The 23,430-nt window shown below is 38.7% G+C and overlaps 1 protein-coding gene across 3 annotated transcripts in view; it reads left to right on the top strand.

Annotated features, from left to right (window-relative positions):
• EPB41L5 (erythrocyte membrane protein band 4.1 like 5) overlaps positions 1 to 23,430 on the top strand; it is an 87,103-nt gene that overhangs the window by 25,744 nt on the left and 37,929 nt on the right. For all 3 annotated transcript variants that reach the window (XM_020805538.3, XM_072985241.2, XM_020805574.3), the window contains exons 4-15: positions 5,141 to 5,183; positions 6,557 to 6,635; positions 7,276 to 7,320; positions 8,886 to 8,938; positions 12,151 to 12,271; positions 13,789 to 13,876; positions 14,707 to 14,795; positions 15,973 to 16,042; positions 18,233 to 18,402; positions 20,196 to 20,302; positions 20,976 to 21,003; positions 23,159 to 23,201. In XM_020805538.3, the coding sequence (XP_020661197.2) occupies positions 5,141 to 5,183; positions 6,557 to 6,635; positions 7,276 to 7,320; positions 8,886 to 8,938; positions 12,151 to 12,271; positions 13,789 to 13,876; positions 14,707 to 14,795; positions 15,973 to 16,042; positions 18,233 to 18,402; positions 20,196 to 20,302; positions 20,976 to 21,003; positions 23,159 to 23,201 (936 nt within the window). The remainder of the gene's footprint in view (positions 1 to 5,140; positions 5,184 to 6,556; positions 6,636 to 7,275; positions 7,321 to 8,885; positions 8,939 to 12,150; positions 12,272 to 13,788; positions 13,877 to 14,706; positions 14,796 to 15,972; positions 16,043 to 18,232; positions 18,403 to 20,195; positions 20,303 to 20,975; positions 21,004 to 23,158; positions 23,202 to 23,430) is intronic.

Here is a 23,430-nt window from a genome sequence, read left to right as displayed (position 1 = left end):
ACAGTTGAGTCTTCTTGCAAGTAAACACAAAATAATTATGGTATTATCTCAGAGTTCACTCCCATCTTGGCTTCTGCAGTTAGAGCAAAGGAAGGGGACAAATCAAATGACATGTTAGTTGAGGTGATGCTAACATCTTTGAACAGTATCCTGTGCTGTCATAAAGTGATACATACAATAATTCACTATCTACAATTTTTCATTAAATATCAATAATTGGGAAAAAAAGAATTTGAACTTTACAAACTAAATATTGAAAGGAGGAAACAGTACCATTGAAAAAGCGTCTAATTTGCTAAAATGTCCCAGTCTCTTGTTGGCTGATTGCTGCTTTATAAATATCCCATTACTTTACTCTCTCTTTTTTTGCACATATACATTTCCATTTCTGTACTGCCAACAAAAGAGAAAGATTGCCCTTCTTAAGCTAGTGTGAAAAGGCGGGGGAGGGGGGAGCCCAACTGTTCCTTCTTCGCCAGCATCCTGTTTACAGAGAAAAAGGGTTTTCTCTCTTTACCTTGTATAGAAACTATGGACTTCTAGAGGAGCAGGTGAGGATTCCATTGCTCTCTTAGCATCATCGAATTTCTTCCAACTCACGGTTCCAAGAAAAATTATTATACAGTATACAGGGTTGCAAGAGGCAGGCTGCTTTAAATGCTGGGTCACAGTAGAAAGTTATATCGTTTGCTTTGCACTTGGCAGCATTTATTGTCATTTGAATATGGGGAGCTGAAATATTGTTATGCTATTTCTTACAAGAAGGCTGGTTTATCTCCTTTTCTGTGCTCTGACCTTACAGTTGAATAGTTCTCTTGCACCTTGTATCTGATAAGTGAGATGCTCTTGAAATGCATCTCTCCTGTTAACTCCACTTTACAAAACAATCTACAGTAAAGTTGCTTTGGAGTTAATGGCTCAGTGATGGGGGGAGCTGATTTGTACTGAACTAGGCAGAATTGTTTGATGGCCTGTCAGATCATGCCCTTTGGTTGAAGTATCCTCCTACTTAGTTTTTTTACCCCTCACTTTGTATGGTGGCTGCCTGGAGAAATGTTTTTGCTGAATCCTGGTGAATTTGATTTATGGGACTGTAGCTGTTTTATCCTAGCAATTCCAGTAGGTAGAAGTGTGCATCTTACGTGGCCATTACCATTCAGTAAGATAGGGTTACTAAATGTAGTTAAAGCCTGAGGTCAAGTTTCAATGTTTCTAGGCTTTGTGCTGTAAATGTAGTTCCCTCCCCCCATCTTCTGTGTAGCACTCACGCTGAACTCCTGGAGATGGTGGTGGTGTTAGGAACCAAGTTGAATTAAGTGGCATCCGTGCCTGTCTCTGGTCGGTTTCACTGCCTTCCTTTGGAATGTGGAGGAGGTGAAGGAAAACAGACTGGAGATGAAGTAAATATATACTCCGCCCAGCAGTCTGGGAGTATGCTTCCTCTTCTTGTCATTCCTGTGTACAGCTTCATAGCATCTGCAGTTCTCAACGCAGGGGATTTTTTTATTTTTAGCAAAGGAAATTTATGTTGGATGGATATTGGTTACTGATGGATCGTTCTGTACGAGGATGGCTCGTACAGAAAAGAAGCATGTTCATGGCACAGTTTCCTAGGTTTGATTTATTGTTTTGTGTAGCCAGGAAAACTGTATGATACATTTCCTTCCAAAGCAAGATCAGGCTGTCTGCTCACATAATTATGCCAACTTTTTTGCAGTGCTGCTTCTTAAACTGGATAGCATGGAACTGTTTCAGTATCCTTCAGAAAAACACATGCATTTCACATTTTTCCCTCCAAAGTTCTGTAACTTTGAAAAGGGAGCTACAGTATTATTGAGTTGCCAGAAGATAATGCAGTAAAAATGAAATGCAGCTAGTTTGTATCCTTTTGCTTTCCTTCTGTCTTTCAGTAGCCATCCTCATACAGAACGATTAGTACTTGCCTGTTAACATGTAGGAGTATGGGAACCAGCTGTTGGCAGTAGGCAGCTCCATGGCTGCAGAGGGGTGGCTGGCTGTGGCTTGAAGAGTTTAAACTGCTTGGCTGATTACATTCACACTGGGAGACACACAGGCATTTATTTTCTTGTCACTTTAAGCAGAAACAGCTAGTTCAATATGATATAAATATATCTTACTACAGTGTTTGTTATTTTAAAGTATTCAAATTGAAACTAATTTAATTGCAAAATTGAAATAGCTCTTGCTTAGCTGCAGTCATTTACAGCCAACCAGACAGAACAGATAGGTTGTGATGGCAGCATTCACATTGGTTTGTTTATGTCTCTCCTCTTAAAACCGTCTGGAAGATCATAGGTAAAAGAAGCTGAACCTTATCTCCCTGCATCTTGTCATTCCAAGCACTTATCCAGGCAATTCAGAGCTTGTTACTTTGGTGGGACTAGGTGCCAAATTCCTATCCCCAGCACCACCCAGAAGCCACATCTGACACAGAAATGGCCAAAAATATAATACAGTGGGGTCTTGACTTAAGAACGGCTTGAGTTAAGAACATTTTGACTTAAGAACCACTCTCATAGGAAAATATTGACTTGACTTACATACTTAGATTTGAGTTAAGAACTAAAAAAAACCACGTGGGAGGCAGGGAAAGTGCAAAATTTGAACTTTCAGTTAACTGTTGGCCAGTGAAAAGGGTGCCTGTCTGCTTCCTCACTCCTCCCAGCGTTTAGAGAGTGGATTGGGAGACAGTCTTCAGACTGCCTGGTACTGTACTGCCTGGACTGTATTTTCCCTGCCTTTCCTGAACCTTTCTCGACCTAAGAAAAAAAGAAACAAAATATCCTCCTCTAGTGGTCGAAGGCAGAATAGCAGCTTCCCATTAGTTTCTATGGACAGAAAAGAGCAGATACGGATCAAATGGTTTTCAATGCATTCCTATGGGAAATGCAGATTTGACCTGAGAACTTTTTGACTTGAGAACCGCCTTCCAATACGGATTAAGTTCTCAAGTCAAGACCCCACTGTATACAGTAAAGGTTTAATAGAAGTGCTGAAGCTTCTGAACCAGAGCTGGAAAAAGGGGAGAAAAGGCCGGTAAACTGACATCTGAGACATATCTTTGCAGCAGCCGCTGTATCTTCTAAGAGAGGGGAGCACCTGAAATGTATTCCACACCATCCAAAGTTTCTTCACTCCGAGAAGCATAGTGGAACAGAGAGACATTCTGTGACTGCTAGTGCTGTTCAGTTTCCAGAAGAAGAGACTGAGTCAAAGCCTAAACGCTCCAACTCAATTTTGGCTACAATTGGATTCACTGAGTTTGGTCATGAAATAACTGGAGAAAAATCTAAATACGCAGTGTTTGGGTGGGGATATATAGCTTAGGTAGTCTTATTCTGTTGGATTAACTTGTTCTAATTCCCCACAGAATTGAATCAACAAGGTTTCTTTGCATGTATTGTCTAAAACGTATTGTTCTTCCTCTTTAAGTAACTCACTTAATACATTGCTGTAACTGAGCTACCTTCAGAAAATTGGCTGCAATTCTAACTAAAGTTTGGTTACAGATTCTGTTAAAGCATTATGATTTCTGCTCTGTCTTTTTCTTTTATTTCTATGTTCTCATGAAAATAGTACCTAATGACACATGGAAGGATGAGAAAAGAATGGCCTGTATCCTTCTGTGGTTTCTGCTTAAGAGTAATATGTCTGTTGACAAATTTGTGTGTGTGTGTGTGTGAGAGAGAGAGAGAGGGAGGGAGGGAGGGAGGGGGCGAGCGAAAATGATACTGGCATACCAGGTTGGGAATTACATGCTTAGGTGCTTCCTACTTGTAGAAATTCAAACATGCTAGAAGGACGCCTTTTGTCTAACACTTAGTGCTTGGGAGTTTCCAGGTAGCAGGGCATTTCATTAGTCCTTTGCCACCTGGGCTCTGAGAGACAGATGAATCAGGTGATGTGCTGTTGTTTTAGACACAAGTCCCAGTTTCCTGTGTGCTTGTTAATGTGGATGGTGTGATAAAATAGGAGTACAATTGCAAGGTGTCATTGCACAACAGTATCATCACTCCAGGGGCTTTTCGGTCAACTTGTTTTTAGTATCCATTTCATCTTATGTCTCTTGCATATAGTTCTGTGGCTAGAAATGAATGTATACGCGTCACAGTGCTGTAACATGCCTCTTCAGTCAAACCTGTGGGAGTGGGGATTAGATAGTGTCAAGATGTACTAATATTGGATCTGACATCTGCCCTAGCATACTGCTGACTATCTTGTGAGATGGAAATCCATCCTATGTGTTTTCAATGAAAAGGTTTGGAGAGAGGTTTAGAGCTAATATTTCAGGTCATGCTTCTCAAGGGTTTTTTTTCCCCTGCACAAATGAATACACACAGCTATCCAGCTGGACAAAATGTGTGACAGATCCAAGGAAAATACCAGCATTGTTTAGCTTAGTTCTCTTCTCTTCCTTTCTCTCCAGAAGTGCAGCTCATGAACTCTGGCAGTTAGATCCTGATGTTCTCAAGTTAATGCAGTCGGCAGGTTTTTATCTTGGTTGATTGTTTTATCAGAGGAACTCGTATGAACAATTCATGCTGATTCTTATGTCAACACTTGAAGTAGACAGTGCATTCTGCACTACTAGCTTTTAAGCATAACTCTATGAGAAAAAGTCTATGGAAAGGGATGTATGCTGCATAAAAAAGGTGGTGATCTTCCTATAAGGGGAATTGCTTTGCTTTTGCCTTTGCTGCTTTTCTTCAGTGCTCAGTGTCATCATGGAACCCTTAGGCTCTATATATAAGGATTGTGAGAGGCCAACAAACTAGCTTTTTCTATAAAAATGCTGTGTTGATGCCAATGCTAAATAAATTATTTAGTTGTTTTGATTCCAGTGGTCATCATCAGACTTGTTAATAGTACAGTTTTCTCTCTGATATTGTCCCACTTACAGATATATATGTATGCACTTCATGGTATAGATTGTTATGGATTACTTGCAATAAAAATTTTCACACTATGTATATTTAAGCTGTTAAGAGTTCAGGATAATTCCTTTTTGTGAAGGTTTTCGTAATGGTTTGCCAATTTTTAGGTTTTTTAAATCACCTATATAAAATTGTTCTTGTGACAGAAATTTAAGTTTTTAGTGTTTCAATTCTTTCTCTTTCAGCACTGGTTGGACAACACCAAAAGTATTAAAAAACAAGTTAAAAGTAAGTGGTTCTGTATTTGAAACTAATTTACTATCGAATTCACTTTGTGAAGAATGTGCTTTTTGAAAATACGTTACAGTAGAATGAAGCAACTTTTCAGAAGAATGTTGTAAGAGCCAAAACTTAACATTGCAACCCCCTTTGACTCATGTTACTTTATTTCATCAAGCATGACATGCTGAAAGTTGATTCATTATAGGCCAACGCTTTCTTAGAGTTTCAGTCATTTAAATATTTTGCAGTAGCTTTCAGTTTTTCAGGTTCTCTCTTGTCTTAGTTATTTTACTGAAGAAGGCATTGGGTAAAGTATATTTTAGAAAGCTTGCTTCACTCACTGATTTTAGCATATGCACTTTTTTTGGTGATTGGATCTGGCTTGAAAAGAACAAAAATGGTTCTAATAATAAATTACAAAACTGGGCAGAAACTTTGAAGATCTGGGAGATCAAGTGAAGTGTCACCTAAATAACATCCTGAATTTCCTGGTCTCAGATTTCTTTAATTTGAAAGGAATGAGGTGTGGAATCTAATGTTTGCCTGTCTTCTTAGCAAAGAAAGTCAATAGTGAGTGTAAAGCCACAGTTTTTTTTCCTGGCTTAGCAAAATCTTTGATTTCATTTTTTCTGAGGAGGTGAAGTGAGCTTGCAGTAGCCCATGTGGTGAAGGCTAGCCCAGTTGAATATTGGAGGGGATACAGATTGAGGGAGGGCACAAGGATATGTCTGTTTGTCCAGGAACAGAAGAATGAAAGAGAAGAGGGAAATCTAGTATTAGGAGAAGGTGCTGTCTCATGGAGGTATGGTTTTACGGTTTTTTCAGGGTAACAGTTGGATGCATGATTTTTTCTCTGTCTGTGTGTTTTCAAAGGCCCATTGGGCTATTCTCCGGCTGGATTAATTTCACAAAATGCTACACTTAATTAAGAAAATTGACATCTCCAGAATCAGCTCCAAATTCTGTATGGGGATGCAGAATGCTCACAGAATATGCTCCTGAGAATTCTAAGCAGAGTTTTTAAGGATCTTGCTTGTTAGTACAGCCACGATGCATGGATTTCTCAGTTCATGAAACAGAGCCTTATAATATTGGGATTAACCTAGATTTCTCTGTTGTTGGGAAGACAAATCAAGTTAATGTGATGTGACTGAGATGATTTATTGTATTTAAAAAACTATTTTTGCCTGTTGTAATATTCCTTTTTATTGCAAATAGGTTTTATATTTAAGATATTCTTTGTACAAAGTAGATTTTTTTGTTACTGAAGTACTGTAAAAAGATACACTACTTTTTAAAAAAATTTTAAATTACTAGTCGGAGCCTTTACAAAATACTACCTTTTGCTATCAGTAAACAACATATATTACCTTTTGTAGTTGGCCCACCCTATTGTCTGCATCTTCGTGTAAAGTTTTATTCTTCTGAGCCAAACAACCTACGTGAAGAACTCACAAGGTATGTTGTACAGAATGATACAAATAAGAGATCTTGAAACAATTTGTTGAGCCTGTGCTTCTAGGCCCATGTGTCTGTCCTGGCCCTAAATATATCTAGCACCTGCATAGAAATATATATCACCTAAATATATCTAGCATTTCTTTTCCAGATGCAACGTCATGTCTACTGCTATATTATATGGCAGATTTAATGCAGTTCCCATTTCTGAAAGGCATTGCCCATGTGAACTGGGCAATGAAACCCTTGGGCAATGAAACAGGGCTGGAAACCCTTGTTCATATGTTTTTGCACTGCCCACTTCACTCTATTGGCCAATCAAGGTTAATAGCCGCAATTTTATTAAAGCTGGAAGGGAGGTCAGATCTGGATAAAGTTTGCTATATGCTGATGACCGCGATGACTGACATTGTAGAAAGAGTTGCAGACTTCCTTGATACTATTGTTAGGAGATGAACCGTTGTCCCTCTAACACTTTTCTGCCCTCTTGATGCCTGTATGTGTAGTTACCTAACAAACCACCATGACTATGTCCAATTTTTTACTTATGCCAATAAAGGTTTTATCTAGCTAGCTAACTAGCACTAGAACTGTTCATCTGAGTTGTTTTCTTTATTTTTGTGTTTCCCTCTTGAAACAGATATTTGTTTGTTCTTCAACTGAAACAGGACATTCTGAGTGGCAAGTAAGTACTGCAAATAATTGTACTAAATGTGATTTGTTCCCATGTGTGCTGCAAATTCATATTATAAATACAAAACTTTTGTGTCCAGAGTGCTAAAATTTATAGTTACTGGTTCCTAAATTCTGTAGTGTTGAATGTTTCATAATACTTAACTCAATTAGATAACCGTGTTCATATTTGCATGTTCTTGCTGAGTCTTATGTTTAATATCTCCCAAATCTCTCCTCAGGTTTTTAAGGTATCTTCATCATGTTTTTTTTCCTCTTTGCTGTCTGTGGAATATAATATAATAAAATTATATTCAGTGTTCCACAGGGTCTTTCTGGGGGCAGGGGACTATTTTGAGGATGAAAATGAATTGATGTGTGCCATCAGGGTTCTCTCTGTGTTAACTGTTTCTGTAGGCTGAATTCAATTGTTTAATCCCAACTAGAGTAGAATGATTGAGCAAATGGGATTTAGTTAATTTTTGACTTATCATTCAGCAGCTGATTCAGGTGGTCTCCTGTAGTTGGAACTAGCAATTGGATTTAGACCAAAAACACAGACTCAGAATTTTGGAAGCATAGGAGTTGATTCCTCACCATGCCTCCCGAGAGAAGAGCCGGTGATTATAGCCTTAGGCAAGCTGCATTGTCCTGGTAGTTACTCGGTGTGTGCGTGGCTGATGGAATCATGTGCTCTGCCACCTATGTAGTCTTGGACAATGCTGCAGAGTCTCAGGGCACCATCCAAAGAAGGGACTGGTAAACTACATTTGAGTACTTTATGCCTGGAAAAGCCTGGGAAGAATTGCCGTACATTGGAATTGAATTGATGGCACATAATTATTATTCAGCTGGCTGGATAATTCAGTGGATTAGATCATATGGACCCAAAGGCTGTCAGTTTGATTCCTCCCAGGAAAAGAACCAGCCTGGGTGTCCTTTGAAAAGCTGCACAGCCCAAGAGCACAGCCTGAAGGGGAAGGAGTGGTAAACGGTCATTGGATACTAGCATAGGCATCCTTCAGTCTCGAGAGACTATGGTAACATGCTCTGAATCGAGGAAGGTAATATGGAGGATAGACTGTTACCCAAGCAGCAGATCCCCCCTCTCCACGTTGCTGAAATGGTCCAATGGAAAGGCAAGAGCCAATACAACTGGTTCCAGCAATGTCGCAGGAGTTGGCAGAACGACACAAACTGCCTTCGGGACTCCAGCTCCGGATTTTGCCTCTAGGTTAACTCCTGAAGCCTTTTCCATGAGTGGATATAGCCACAAGGCAGTGGAGGTTTGAAATCGGAGTTTTCCTTCTCCTAGATGGGCTGCCTTCCATGGCTGACGAGCCCCACCTACCCGGCCATTGGATACTTGATGCAAAGAAAACCAGTGGGAGAGAGGATATCATCAATTATGCTACTTAATTGATTATCAGTAGGATGATATTTTAAACATATTAATGAATCATCTTGCAGGTTGATTGCAAAGCATTGTCTTCTACCTCTTCTGAATTCTTAACCCATCATCATTGCTTATATCTTCCACTGCAGTTCATCTGTAACACATCTTTCTCCCTTTGGCAGGTTGGAGTGTCCCTTTGAAACAGCAGTACAGCTGGCAGCCTACACGTTACAGGGTAAGCCTGGAGGGAATTGACTGCTTAAGGGACTATGAAACACTCCGATAACAAACCACATGTAAATGCTTGCTTGTTACAATTGCCAACAATTCAGATAAATCACAGAACTGGAGTTTGTACTGAATGCCATTGCTTTTGTACCTGAAAATACCAATTACATGTACAGCCCAGCCAGAGGATTATGAAGCTGATATGACTAAGCATGTGAGGCTTATCACCAGAATAACCAGGCTAGTCTGCAGTCTAACATGATTGGGAAATATAAGTGGAATCCTAGCAATTGAGCAAGTTTTAATGGTGCAGGAGAGGAGGGCAAGAGTAGGAAGAGTAAACCTTCATCAGTGGGGAAAAAACTGTTTCTGACAGAAGTCTTTGGATTTTGGTTCTATTTAGGAAAACTCAATGGAACTCTAGATTGTAACTTGGTGTTGTGACAAAGCAGGCTTTGTGAATACTAGCCAAAAATCAGAATCTGGCAGAATCTTGCACTGGAAAATGTCAGTGGTTTTTTTTTTACATTTTTCTATTTATCTTTCCTGAAATAATTGCCTTCTTTGGACTATTTATTGCAGTGCTGTTCTCTTGATTTATTCTTACCTAAACTTTTGGGGGAAATGCATCCAAGGTACAGCATACGTTGTCTTTCTTTGAATAAATTACAAAAGCTGTTTTGCTATGTCTTCCATTTGAGAAAAATGCAAATTTATTTTCAGAAGAGTATTTGAATCAGAGTGAATTGTTTGTGGACATTCAATGTCTATTATAAGATCTTAATGCTTGTTTGCATAGACTTATATTTATCTGCATTTTGTGGATCCTCTCTGTAAGTTTGCCTAGGATTGTACCTTTTCTTGAGTTTGGGAATTCTATGGTTTAGATTGTGTAGATACCAAGCTTCTAATTGGATATTCTTAGCTGCCTAAGAATATGTACTTGCAAGGCAGATCATTGTACATAAAGGTTTCCCCCCCCCTTCTGGGTATGTAAAATACTATTAGTGCATTTTGATTGTTTTTTGTGAGTAGGGCACAAATTAGTGAACACAATATTTCATCGTAGTGAACCAGTTAAAAGTAAGCTGAAAGAATGTGAGTGCATAAGAAAATGAAGGCACAGTTGCAAAGGTACAGTGCTCTGCATTGAGTTTCACATTTTTGCTAGTACAGTAGTAGAATGCAGAGGCATGCCTGGAATCAGCAGCTGACATCCTTGGGCAGGGCTCTCGCCTCAACATCTGCCCTGTACTCTGGTTTGGAAAAGCGTCTGGTTTTTGGAACTGGGAAAAATATTTCCTGACTCTAGCCTTGTGCAAATTCACCTTTTTGACTCTGTTCGGTACTTTTGTTTCCTTTTACCTGCTGCTGATTTGGTGCATTTCCCCTCTACCTCCATGGGCCATCACATCAGGAGAGTAGGAAAATGAAGGTAGTGAGCTCCAAATCCAGTTCTATGGTGCCATCACTGGGCAACGTGGGGGACTTTGCCCAGGGCCTATTCAAGACTGAGCCCAGCCATCTATAAGTCTTTGGAGAGTGTTGTAGCAAAAGAACCCAAGCTCTATATCTCACCAGCAAAACCCATATGGCCTTAGATTCTTTAAATGGTTAAGAAGGGTAGCAAACAATGTTGCTCCAGACTTTAGTATCGCTTACTCCAGTTGGGTCAACTTTAATTAAATTAGCTGAAGTTTAAACTACTCTTAAAAGCAATTAAGTGAGATTGTGGGCATAAATTATAGATTTAGGAAATTCTTATTGCATTTTCTGTGACTGCTGACTAACTCAGCGGTTTAGGTATCTGACTGTGGAGCAAGAGGTTGGCTATGCGATTTCCCACTGTGCCTTCTTGTTAAGGCTGGACTCGATGATCCATGGGGCCCCAGCTCTGCAGTTCTAAAAGTGTTGTAGTTATAATTGTTGTTTTTATTTCACTTTTCAGTATGTTTCTTTATGAAGCTCTTGATTTATGCATGCTGACTGAGCTCAGCTGAATGGTGGCAAACATTTTGTTTGAAACTGAGGCTGAAGATCGTATGTTGATGACATGATGATAGGGAGGTGTTCCCCCAATGTTACCTTGTGTAAATTCACCTTTTGGATCATGTTCAGTGGCATTGGTTCCTCTCTCTGTTGCTGATTTTTTTGTCTTCCCTCCTGCTTCTCTCCTCCCCAGTTTATGGTCTTCTTCAGTATGGAATGAATAGGGAGATGAGACTGTATTGGATGGACTACATGACTGTGCCAGTGAGGGCAAACTAAGCAGATTGAGAGAGAGAAACAAAAAGGATAGGCAAATGTTTTTGCTTGCCATAATGTTGTCTGGTGGGGTACAGTGGGAACATATTTTTAAACAATGTCAAAAATGGTTCCCAGCCAGGTACAGTCAGTACTGTAAATCTTTTTGTTTCTCTGTCAAGGACAGCTCTGTTTTTCAGCCACTTGCTGGACTTCCATAGAGAACAAGGGGCTGCATTCAGGGTAGTATAAGGGCTGCCAAAGGAGGTACAGAACTCTGCTTCCTCTAGTACTGTGTTTCCCAACCTTGTTTCTCCAGATATTCTTGGATGAAATCTCCCAGAAGCCTTCACCACTAGCTGTGCTGGCCAAGATTTCTGAGAGTTGTAGACTTGTGGGAACCCAAGGTTGGAAACCACTGCTCTCATATCAGCATCTTCCCATAAGACATTTTTTATAGTTCCTTCACTGAAAAATAAAAATCACTCACTGTTGAAATGACATGTATAGTAGCATGCAGCTTGTACCATTTAATTTCTTTTGTCAGTACCAGCATTTCTTTTCTTTTTATGCTGTCTGAAAGAGTAAACATGTTTGCCAAGTGAAATGAAATAGTGTTTGGATTTTGTTGGTTTCAGTTGGCTAGTAAGTACAGTAGTACCGCCATATCCATTGGGGTTTAGTTCTAAGCCCCCTGTAGATCCTGAAAACAATGGATGAATTGTCCACAAGAGGGTACGAGAGACCATGCTATGTATTCTTCACTACCAAGTATTCATAGCATGGTTTCTGGCTCCCTCTACTAGCCAGTTCCGGTGATGTATGTGGAAAAAAAATTCTGGATATTTTATTTTAACATTTTTAATACTTTCAGACTGTGGATAAGTGGATCAGTGAATATTGATCCTGTGGATAAGGGAGCCCTACTGTATCTGTTTTTCTGGAATTTACTTGAAATATTTCTGTCTTTTGCAGCTGAACTTGGTGACTATGACCCTGCTGAGCATATCCCTGACATAGTGTCGGAATTCAGGTTTGTTCCCAATCAAACTGAAGAGATGGAACTGGCCATTTTTGAGAAGTGGAAGGAATACAGGTGATAACTCCCAAATTATTACTTCTCATGTGCTGTTTTCTCCTAGTTAGAGATGGGCATGAATCAGAAAAACTGTGATTTGTTTTAATTCATGATTTATCAAGGTCAATGAATTATGAAATTATGAATTTGGGTTTTTTTTAAATTTAAAACCTTATAAAACAGCCTCTCCAAGCATATAGAGACACCAAATTTCCAGGAAAGCTTCCCCTGACTCTCCTCTATAAGCTCTGCAAGTTTGGTGAAGTTTGGGTTTCGGACGTCTGAGTTATGCACCCACAAGGAGAGCCCTCCAGGAAAGTTCCTCCCGGGTACTTAGAGACACCAAAAGAACAGAGAAATTAGTACTGACTCTCCTCTACAATCCTTCCAAGTTTGGTGGAGATTGGGCTTCAAACATCCAAGTTATACAGCCACAGAGTGGGTCACCTTAGGAAAGTGCCCTTTAGTAGCTTGCTTGGGGAAACCCAGTCTTCACCAAACGTGGAGTGATTGTAGAGGAGAGTCAGTACAGTAGTAACTTCTCTGTGCTTTTGGTGTTTCTAGGTGCCTGGGGGAGACTTTCCTGGGGAGGTCCTCTTTGTGGGTGAATAACTCAGGCGTCTGAAACCCCATCTTCACCAAGCTTGGAGGGATTGTAAAGGAGAGTTGGAAGAAGCATTCCTGCAATCTTGGTGTCTCTAGGTGCCTGTGGGAGGTGTTTTATAACTTAATGAATTGATGAGTCAAAAATAGCTAAATTTCATTGGTTCTTATTCGTTGGGGCATTGATTTGTACAAGTACAAACTGACGAATTAGTGGTTTTTGAACAAATTTAGTGATTTTTATTTAATTCATGCCCATCTCTACTCCTACTTTCTCTATGCATCGCTTTCTCTTTCATAGTAAAAAAGTGTGGGGGGTGTCTCTGATTTATATCAGTAGATCATTGTCCAAACAATGTCCTTTTTATTCGTGGGGATGCTTAATTTCAGTTTCTTCAGTATGTGGTGTAAGAATTGGCTTGAAAGCCACTATAGCTCCTGAGCCTCCCAAATTAGCTATTTTTCATCTCTGCTTCATCATCTGGTTGATGATGTTGAGAATGTTTTATGAGAGTCTGTAGACTGGCATTCTATTTTGAACAGTCATAAAAATGTGTGGTGCATCTGAGACTGTGCAGTATCTACTGAATGGCAGAGTATGTTTTTTAATGCAGTGTGCAGCTGTAAGACATTTAAGTTAATCAAAGTCATCTAAGGTTCCACACCTTAATTTTGCCATGTAATATTTTGCCCAAACCCTGAATTTTAAAGAAAAATATGTAGATATAACTATGGGTCATTATTAGAACTGTGTAACCAGTACTTCCATGGATAGTTCTACACATGCTTGAAGTCCTCCTTTCATTCCAGTTCAAATGAATTTTTTCCCATTTGAATTATGAATCTAACAGGGAACAACACATTTCTTTTGCGGTGGATTTGCTATCGCATCATACTCCTCTTGTTTTTCTGTTACTTTTCTATAATTTCAGGGGGCAAACACCAGCTCAGGCAGAAACAAATTATTTGAACAAAGCAAAATGGCTTGAAATGTATGGAGTAGACATGCATATAGTCAAGGTAAGCTTGTGATTACATGCTGTCCTTTTGGGAATAATATTTTTATTATTGGATTCAAGGAACAATTACAGAATTCTTTATTAAATCTTCATTCTATGTATATGAAAAAAGGAAACTTTTCTCATATAGTGTTCCTTTATTTACTTGTAGCAATAATTATGTGCCACCAAGTCAGTTACCATATTTATTACTTATTTTTATTTGTTTATTTAATTTATATGCCGCCCACTCTACCCAGGGGTCTCTGGGTGGCTTACAGCACATGATGTGATATATGTGATGGCCAAAAGGTGTTGAACCTTGCTGAAAATGGCTATGACCAAATCTACTGCTTCTATGGCCTGTTTTTGCACTGGACAGAAAGAATTTACACCAGTTGTATAGACAAATGAATTGTATTTAATTTCTCTATCTTAATATTTAGATTAATACAGTATTCAGATCAAAGGCCTGTTTTGAGAGGGAGTGCAGAATGTAAACTGAAATTTCATGTTATATAACTCCAAGAGAAAACTGGATAAAAACTGGATTTTCCTTTCAACCTGTGTAGGATCAGGTCGAAAACCTAACATTAAGTAACTCTGATGTGGCAAAGCTGGAAGCGTGTATTCTTGAACAGAGAGTTGAAATATCCCAAAATATTATTTTAGGCAGGAGGGAGTTTAACACAACAGAATGAACAGTTAGTTGTACCTTTGTTCACTGAATACATGACTTTGCTTTAGATGCATTATCAATAAATGAAAACTTAGCTATATTAACATAACCTGTACTAGCATAAAGTCACAAATTTATGTATAATCTAACTTCATAATCTTTATCATGATTAGGCAAGAGATGGTAATGATTACAGCCTTGGACTAACACCAACAGGAGTTCTTGTGTTCGAAGGAGAGACCAAGATTGGATTGTTTTTCTGGTAAACTGCACAATTTATCATTGTCTTGGATGGTAGATACCCTGGGTTTAGGCAAAGAGCTCCAAGCCTAACAGAAGCAGAAAACTTTGTTCAGTATTGGCATAGAGGTCATAGTCTGTTGTAGCAGCAGGGGATCCTATGTTCCCTAGCTAATTTGAACTCCAGCCTATTTGGTTGCACTCCGAATTAGCTTCAGCCAACACATCCAGTGCTCAATGATGACAAGAACAGGAAGCTAACAATATATGAGGAATCCCCACTCCAGGCCTCTTGCAAATGCACAGAGTAATTAATAGAAATGCTGGTATGAACTTTAGTGTAGACCTTTGAGAAATTAATGGCAGTGTTGAGCAGTTTTGTAAATGAGTAATATTTGCCAGAGGTTATATGCATATGTATTGCACTGTAATATTGTTACACTTCATTGGAATGAACATGAAGTGTGAAGTGGTGATACTGGCCATATATTGATCAGATAGCATTTTGCACCCCAGAAGTATAAGATTTTGGCACTTCTCCTTCTCTATAATGAACTAAAAAACCAGAATCCAGTGTCAACAATGACAACCAACACATTCAGTTAACATTTATCTTTAGAAGAATTTAGTTGAACTTTGACAAGAATGTAAGAGCCCTGCTGGGTGAGACCAAAGTCTTCTGTAGTCCGGCATTGCATTAGAGGCCTGTGGCAATACTACAAGCTGGACATTATAGTAACTCTTTCCTGCTCAGGTGCCCTTGCAACTACAGTTTATAAGCATAGTACCTCTGATACCGGAGGCAGCATATAATTGTCACTATTAGCCACTGATAACCTTATTTCCATAAATTTGCCTAATCCTTTTCTAAAGCCAGTCAAGTTTGTGATCATCACTTTAGCTAGTAGAAGTGAATTCCATAGTTTTGCTGTATGTTGTGAGAATAGTTATTCCGTATTTCTGTCCTGAATTTCCCACCACTCAACTACAGTAAATGAAACGGTTTCTACTAATCAGAGAGGGGAAAAATCATCTAAGTTAAAGTTGTAATTGTTAAACATTAATTTCCAGCGTAAGTTAATGTTCTTAGTTTCATATGGATTTTTCACACCTGTGTTTACTATCTGTTCTATGAAATGTGCAACTGCAATGAATTATAAATATAATAACTTTCCTCTCTTGCTGCCCCCACATTATAGGCCAAAGATCACAAGACTGGACTTCAAAAAGAATAAGCTAACACTAGTGGTGGTTGAAGATGATGAACAGGTAGAGGGAAAAATCATTTGCTCACTTTGCCTTATATTGAAAATAAATACTGGCTGCAAAACTTAACTTCATTCCAGTGTAGTGAGCTAGCTTAAAAATGCTAAATTGTAGCCAAAACAAATTAAAGCTGGGTGGGACTGTATCTAGAAAGGCGTCTTGATTATATAAATTATTTTGACAGTCAATAAGTGAAGTGTCATGTTGCAATGAACATAGATATGTGACACGCATAGGCTTGAGCCAATATGGTAACTCCAAGTAGACCTGTGGAATCATTGGAGGTTACATAAGTGTTGACTCACTGTTCAGGAGCTGATGCAGTGAGCTTGTTCTAGTGGTGAATGAATTTAGACCCTACATAATTATTTACTCAGAAAAATGGTAGAAGCCTAATATAATCAAGGAAATAGCTAGCAAGATCTTTGTGTTTTATAAATTGTGTTTATATTATTGATGGGGAAATTTTGACTTCCACCCTTAGTACAGTCAGGTGGGTCCCCTTGAACTCAAAAAGACTTTTTAGGTAGTGTGTTCAGGATTGCAAACAAGAAACAAAATGGAAATCCCCCCCCCCAAATGGACCACTAGAAAAATGATGAGAGAGAAGGGAGAAAATATTTATTATAATCAAATATAATTGGGGCATATATCAAGGAAGTCTAGAATAAATAAATAAAATAATATAAATTTGTTTTAAAACATCACTTTGATTGAAAGTTCAATAATGTAGAAAAGCTAAAGATATTTGAAAAAAATATGCAAACATCTTTCCTAAAATGAAAGTGGTTAACCTGTCATTAAGATGTGTGGTTATTAAATGTGACATTTTGGACTACATTAATTTATTCTCTTGTTTACTCCATTGTTTTTCTATTCTTGGTGTCCAGGATTGCAGCTTTTTTCTCTTTGCCTCCCATGAATAGTTGTATTGTTTTGCCAAACAGAACAGTTTGTGTGTGTGTGTGTGAATGCTGTGGAAGCACACAGTCTGGAGTCTAACACAAAATGAGAACATTTGGCACTTTTTAAATAAAAGCTGAAGTGCTAAACAGATTCTCTTTTTTAAAGAGTTCGACACCAAATATCCGCAAAGAAACATTTGAAAATATATTGCAATATGCTAGTCACACTCATGGGGGATTAAACAGAATCTCTGATGGTTGTTGTGGGTTTTTTCGGGCTCTTTGGCTGTGTTCTGAAGGTTGTTCTTCCTAACGTTTCGCCAGTCTCTGTGGCCGGGATCTTCGGAGGACAGCAACCTGTGCTCTGGAATCTCTATTCTTATTTCTTATATCCCATTTATAGCTGCTTCTTTCTCTCCATTACTCCTTCCTAGGCCCGATCCCTGCTATCTCCAATTGTCTGACCTCCCTTCCTGTAAAAATGCTTAAAAGAACAACCAAGAGAGATCTTTAAAATATATGTACTTCACTCTTTTAACATAAATATTCTTCTTTAATATTATGCAGTCAGTACCCTTTATACAGTTAGTGCATACACTTTCAATGGTTCTTGAAATACGAACAGTGTGTTATTACTAGCTATGCAAAATTAAGTATAAAAACAAGTGAGTTATTAAAAACCAAGCTGCTACTGCTTAGTATTTAACTGGACTTCAGTAGTGAATGGGGAGTCAAAGCTGCGAATTACCCAAGAGATTGGCTGGAATCTTGTTGACGTTTGCATAACTTGCTGTGGCTAATTGACGAAGTGCCTGGATCCATCCTAGTTACATGCTCGGTCACACACACAAGTTATACAATTAAGACACACCCTGGCACCTCATCAGATGGCAGAAATTAGCCATGTCAGCTTGCAAATATCCTGCATGAACAATAGTAGGACTGTATTATGTCTAAAAGTATTTCCAGATATGATTTCTAGTTCATAGTTGCCACGGCTTATTTACAGTATTTCATAGGCAGTCCAGATGTCATTTCTCTGTTCTTCAGCCTGCTGTGTTTTCTCATTGCTCCTTTCATTTTACCGCATGAGGTCTCAATAGTGAGATACTGTGAGGAAGCACCTCACTTTTTTTTTTTTTTTTTTGGTAACATTGTTGGTTGAACTTGTCTTTTGAACTCCTCTTAGCTCGTAGTAAGAAAAGGTGAATCTTTTTTACCTTTTTAAGTGTCTGAAATTCTTCAGTTTGTGTTCCTTTTATTCCACTATTGTTCATCTTTCTTTAAGGGAAAGGAGCAGGAACACACTTTCGTCTTTAGGCTGGATCACCCGAAGGCCTGCAAACACTTGTGGAAATGTGCAGTCGAGCATCATGCCTTCTTCCGCCTTCGTGGACCCGTCCAGAAAGGTTCCAGTCGATCAAGCTTCATTCGGCTGGGGTCACGGTTCAGATACAGGTCAGCAGTCTCTTTGATTCAGTATCTCTTTTTTCTGCCTTTTTCTGAGATAATGCAGAGCAAAAAAAAAAAAAAAAAACACCCTGGCTTATAGTTTCCATGCCATGGCCCTTATTCCACACTTACGGCAGCAGAAAGAAAAAGGACTAAAGTGGCTATAGGAAAGCAGAAAGGTTCTCGACCTTTTAGTTTTCATGTCCAGCAAAATACAAAAACTTTAAGATTCTTTCCTTGTCAAGCCTGACAAAATCAAAAAGGTTTGAAAGTCCTCATAGCAAAAACCTGTAACCATTTCTATATATGATTATTGCCTGAAAGTCGTACATCACTTTGTGTAGCGTGTTATGTCTTCAACTAATCCCAGACTGCTTACATGTAAAGCTTTAAAGATGAAGACCACTGACCCCAAAGTGAGCCCCTGGAGTCAGCGCTGTAATGGTTGTTATATACCAGGTTCCCATCTAATTGCTGTACTTTGAACTGGTTAAGTTTCTGAATGCTTTTCAAAGGAAATTCTAGATGTGATATATATGTAAGATCAGCAGGGTAAGTCTTTCTCCTCAGTCACACCACCCTCAAATATGTGTTTGGTGGGGACACAAGAAAAGGGTCTTCTCTGCTTCTGCTCTCAATCTCTGGAACTCCCTCCCACAAAAGGCCAAGCTGGCCCCATCTTTGCTGTCCTTTAGACAAGCTGTTCCTTAGTGACTGGCTGTCTAAGAGAGGTTTTAAAATGGGATCATTTGTATTTTTGTTGCTTTTAAATTTCTTCTAGTAATGCTTTTACCTAGCATTTTAAATGCAATGTTTATTCAAATCTTTTAAAATATTTGAATAATTTACTGGGGTTTTTTTTGTTTTTGTTTTTTTTTTGTTTTTTTGTTTTTGTTTGTTTTGTTTGTTTGTTTGTTTTTGCTTTTAATATTGTGTTTTTAATTATGTAAGCCACCATGGATCCATTTTTAGGAGAAAGGCAGGGTAAAATATTTTAAATAAATAGATAAAAAAAATAACCCTGGCCATAACCTATCTTGTTCAAGAGAGGTTGTGGCCTTTGCACCAGGTAAAACTAAATTTCTAGTCTCAAATATCACCTGATCTTCCAGATAAAATGCTGCATCAAACAGGACTTTTACTTGGAAATATGTAAACCGGCTTCTTAAGGGTGAAGTCCAACGCCAGCTAGAACAGATTGATATCTCTTCATAGTTAGGTTCATCCTCCAGCAAAAACTGCTTCCACACCATCTGGTATAGCCTATGTTTCTGTCTGTTTCGGGTCTTTTTCTGGTCTTTTTCTGACTCCTTTGAACCCTTTACTTTCTCTCTGCCCATTCCATCCTTGACACAGAAGTATATGTAGCATTGAAAATAACTGGATCGTGGAGGTGGGGGCGCTGGGACATATAAGTTAATTAAATGTAAGTGTGTACAAATGGTCAGCATTGAAAAACATATATTCATTCTGGGTTTAGAATATTTATAGAATGAATGTGTACACTTCTGAAAAAATGTCAGCTGTTCAGAGTGGTCTACTCACATTCATATTTCTTGTCATACCTTCTTCTTTGACTGCAGCTTTGGTCTGGGGCTTTACCTTCTAAGTTCATCTGATGAGGGTCCTTTTTGCATCATATTTTTGCAGAGTCTGACAGTAAGCACATGAGTGGCATTAAGGAGAGAAAGACCACATTAACACTACGTATTTCAAAGAGGAAATAGAGTTATGTTTTGTCAGTGCATATCATAAATGTTTGTTCTCATTCTTCCATGGTATGTCTCATTTCACTGTAGCGGGAAAACAGAGTACCAAACAACAAAGACCAACAAAGCCAGACGATCCGCATCTTTTGAAAGAAGACCTAGCAAAAGATACTCAAGGAGGACATTACAAATGAGAGGTAACAACTCATCTGTAGATAGTGCTACTGGAGTTCATCTAAAACTGTGTAGTAGACCTTCATACTTCTCCTTGCCTGCTTAGTGACCATGCTATATCCTAAACTGGATTTGAAAGATAAACAAACAACACACACACACACACACACACACACACACACACACACACACACACACACACACACACACACACACACACACACACACACACACACACACACACACACACACACACACACACACACACACACACACACACTGAACTTGCGGGACTGTTGTCATAATTTTGGGGGTTCTTGTTAGTGTTACTGGCCATAGTACTGTTAAAATGGGAGTATTTTCTGGCTTGTCTTCCCAGAACGTATCCATTATATTCAGTGGCAATGCTTGTAACCTGTCAGCAGGTCATATTAGTTTTCCTCAATTTGGTGCTCTCCAGTTGTTGTTGTTGTTGTTTTTGTTTTTGTTTTTTGTTTTTGATGTTGGTGGTGGGTGTTGGTGTGTTTGGTCTACAGCTCCCAATGTCCCCTACTTTCTCCCCGAATTAGAACCAAATCAAAAGCTTCAGATCTTTTTAAAGCATATCTACATTTTACTGAAATGATCCCTAAAACTAAATGCAGGGTGTTTTTATGATATAAAATCCCTCCCCATCTTTTTTTTGTTTTATTACAGCAAACATTGCCAAACCAGAGGAAACTAGGTAAGAAGACCATCTGTTCAGTACCTGGCTTCTTCTTAATCAAATATTGCCTTCATAAATATGTCTTCTTGGATTCACTCATATGGAAACTTTCATCAGAGTGGAGTAAACATATATGAACCTGGTCATCCATATGGGTTTATCAGGAAAATATTGTATGGACTAGGATGTGAAATGTTTAATTCCTGATGCTTGCAGATCTTCTGTGACTGGGCCACCCATATGGATTTTTTATCTTGTTATTTCAGAGGGCCAGAAATCTACATGAGGATTTTGAAACGAAGTGTAAACAGGCAGAATTCTTAGCTTTTTAGACTCCTGAATTCTTAAGTTTTCATCTAATAAACATTAGCATGCCATGATTTACAGATGTTAGTTTAAACCAGTGGTGTCCAACCTTGGCCTTCCAGATGTTTTTGGACTTCAACTCAAAAACTTCAACTCAACTTCAACAAGAGCCTCATGGCACAGTGGTTAAAACGCTGTACTGCAGCTAAAACTGTGCTCACGACCTGGGGTTCAAATCCAAGGTAGCCCGGCTCAAGGTTGACTCAGCCTTCCATCCTTCTGAGGTTGGTAAAATGAGTACCCAGCTTGCTGGGGGGGGCAGTGTGTAGCCTGTATAATTACAAATTGTAAACCGCCCGGAGAGTGCTTGTAGCGCTATGGGGCGGTATACAAGTCCAATAAATAAATAAATAAATAAACTCCCAGAAGCCTTCACCACCACCTCTGCTGGCCAGAATTTCTGGGAGTTGAAGTCCAAGAACATCTGGAGGGCCACGGTTGGACACCATTGGTTTAAACCATATGGGAAATACTTCTAAAACGCTAGCTGTAAGGTCTGGGTGAATGAACAGGGACACAGGATATTACGTTGCTTGGGCAGCTTCCTGTTTCCAGCTCTATAGTGTTTGTCTCAAAGACATGTTCCTTTCATTGCTTTTCTCCTTGACCTCTACAACTGGACTGTCACAGATTACATGCCCATTAATGCTGTTGCTTGCTTGTGTGGAAAAGTATGTTGTCATCAAAGACATACTTTTATTGACTAAATACTGTGTTTTAAGTGACCTTATTTAGACCACTCTGCAGTGAATGCTGCTAGATGCATCTTCATAAGCACAGATCTTTATTCTGCAATAATAAACTTACTGTTATCTTTAATTAAAACTAATTTTGAAGAAACATTCAGAGTGTATCTGCAGTGATTTGTGAGCCAAAAGCATGGTTAAGAATTTGTTGGTGGTGGTTGGTCACCCAACTCTTCATGATCAGTAAAGAGACTGATCAACATGATTGGGGACAGGAGTCTGTCCTGCTTTCATTGATTGTTTAGGGTATTGTGGCATGTTTATGCTAGGATGAATCAATTCTGTATTTAACTTCATGCTAATTAAAATTGATTGTGAAAGAGCCATGCTGCTTAACTGCAAAGCATTAGATAGAAACAGAGCAGCACTGAATAATGTGGTGCTGCTGAAAGAAATTCTCTTCAGTACTTGTTTTTTTACAATGCGGTCTTTGATTCCCAAAGTTTAAAAGGAGCATAGACCAATATGAGAAAGAAAAAGGCTGTGTGGTGGTCCTTGTACACACACCCTTCTGAAGAAAAGGGTTTGTGACCCCTTTATTAGACTACTAAAATTTCCAACCATATGTAAAAAAAAGCTACTTTAGTGGTCTAATAAAGATATTGCCGACTTTTTGCTTCAGATTCTAGACCAATATCGGTTACTTTTAGATGGTGGTGAAAGGATGCACACATAATTAAAAAAGATTTGTGTGTTGTATGTCAAGAATCGGCGGGGCTCAGAAGAGAGGCAAAAGATTGTAACATTTTATATAATTAAAATTCTGCCATTTTGATTGCAATTTTGGCTTCGCTTTATAAGTGCAGGGCATTTCTCCTCTGTGTCTGCTATTTTGTACTGAGTTACTTCATAATGTTTGCTTTGTAGCACTTGTAAAATTATACTCACGTTATCTCTGTTACTTCTTGCAAATGGCCACTGTGTTTGTATGCTAAGTGGTTAATTGAAAGCTGGTTTAAACTCTTCTATGTGCTGGTCTCCTTGAAGTTATAATATCATGTCTTAAAACTTAGCACTTCAGTCTTAGGGAAATTTAACTGTTGGGTTTTTTTTTCTTTCAGCCTTCCAAATAATGTTTTCAGCCAAAATAATGGATCGCAGCAAGTAAGTCTGTCTAATCTACTTACTTCACGGTATTCAAAACACAGTAGCCTTGGCCTCACAGCTTAAATTACACTTTCTGTATCTTTCCAAGACAAAGTAGCAAATGGAGCTATTTGATTATTTTGGCTTTAAGTATTTAAATCAAAACAGAAACTTGCAAACCAAAGTAGACTTCTTGTCTTCAGTTTCCTTGAATGCAGAGCTTTTTTGCTTGAATAGTGAAAGCAAA

This window comes from Pogona vitticeps, chromosome 1 (genome assembly GCF_051106095.1).
Source record: "Pogona vitticeps strain Pit_001003342236 chromosome 1, PviZW2.1, whole genome shotgun sequence".
Classification (NCBI taxonomy): Eukaryota; Metazoa; Chordata; class Lepidosauria; order Squamata; family Agamidae; genus Pogona; species Pogona vitticeps.
Note: the sequence above shows the minus strand (reverse complement) of the source record. Positions and strands in the feature narration are given on the sequence as shown.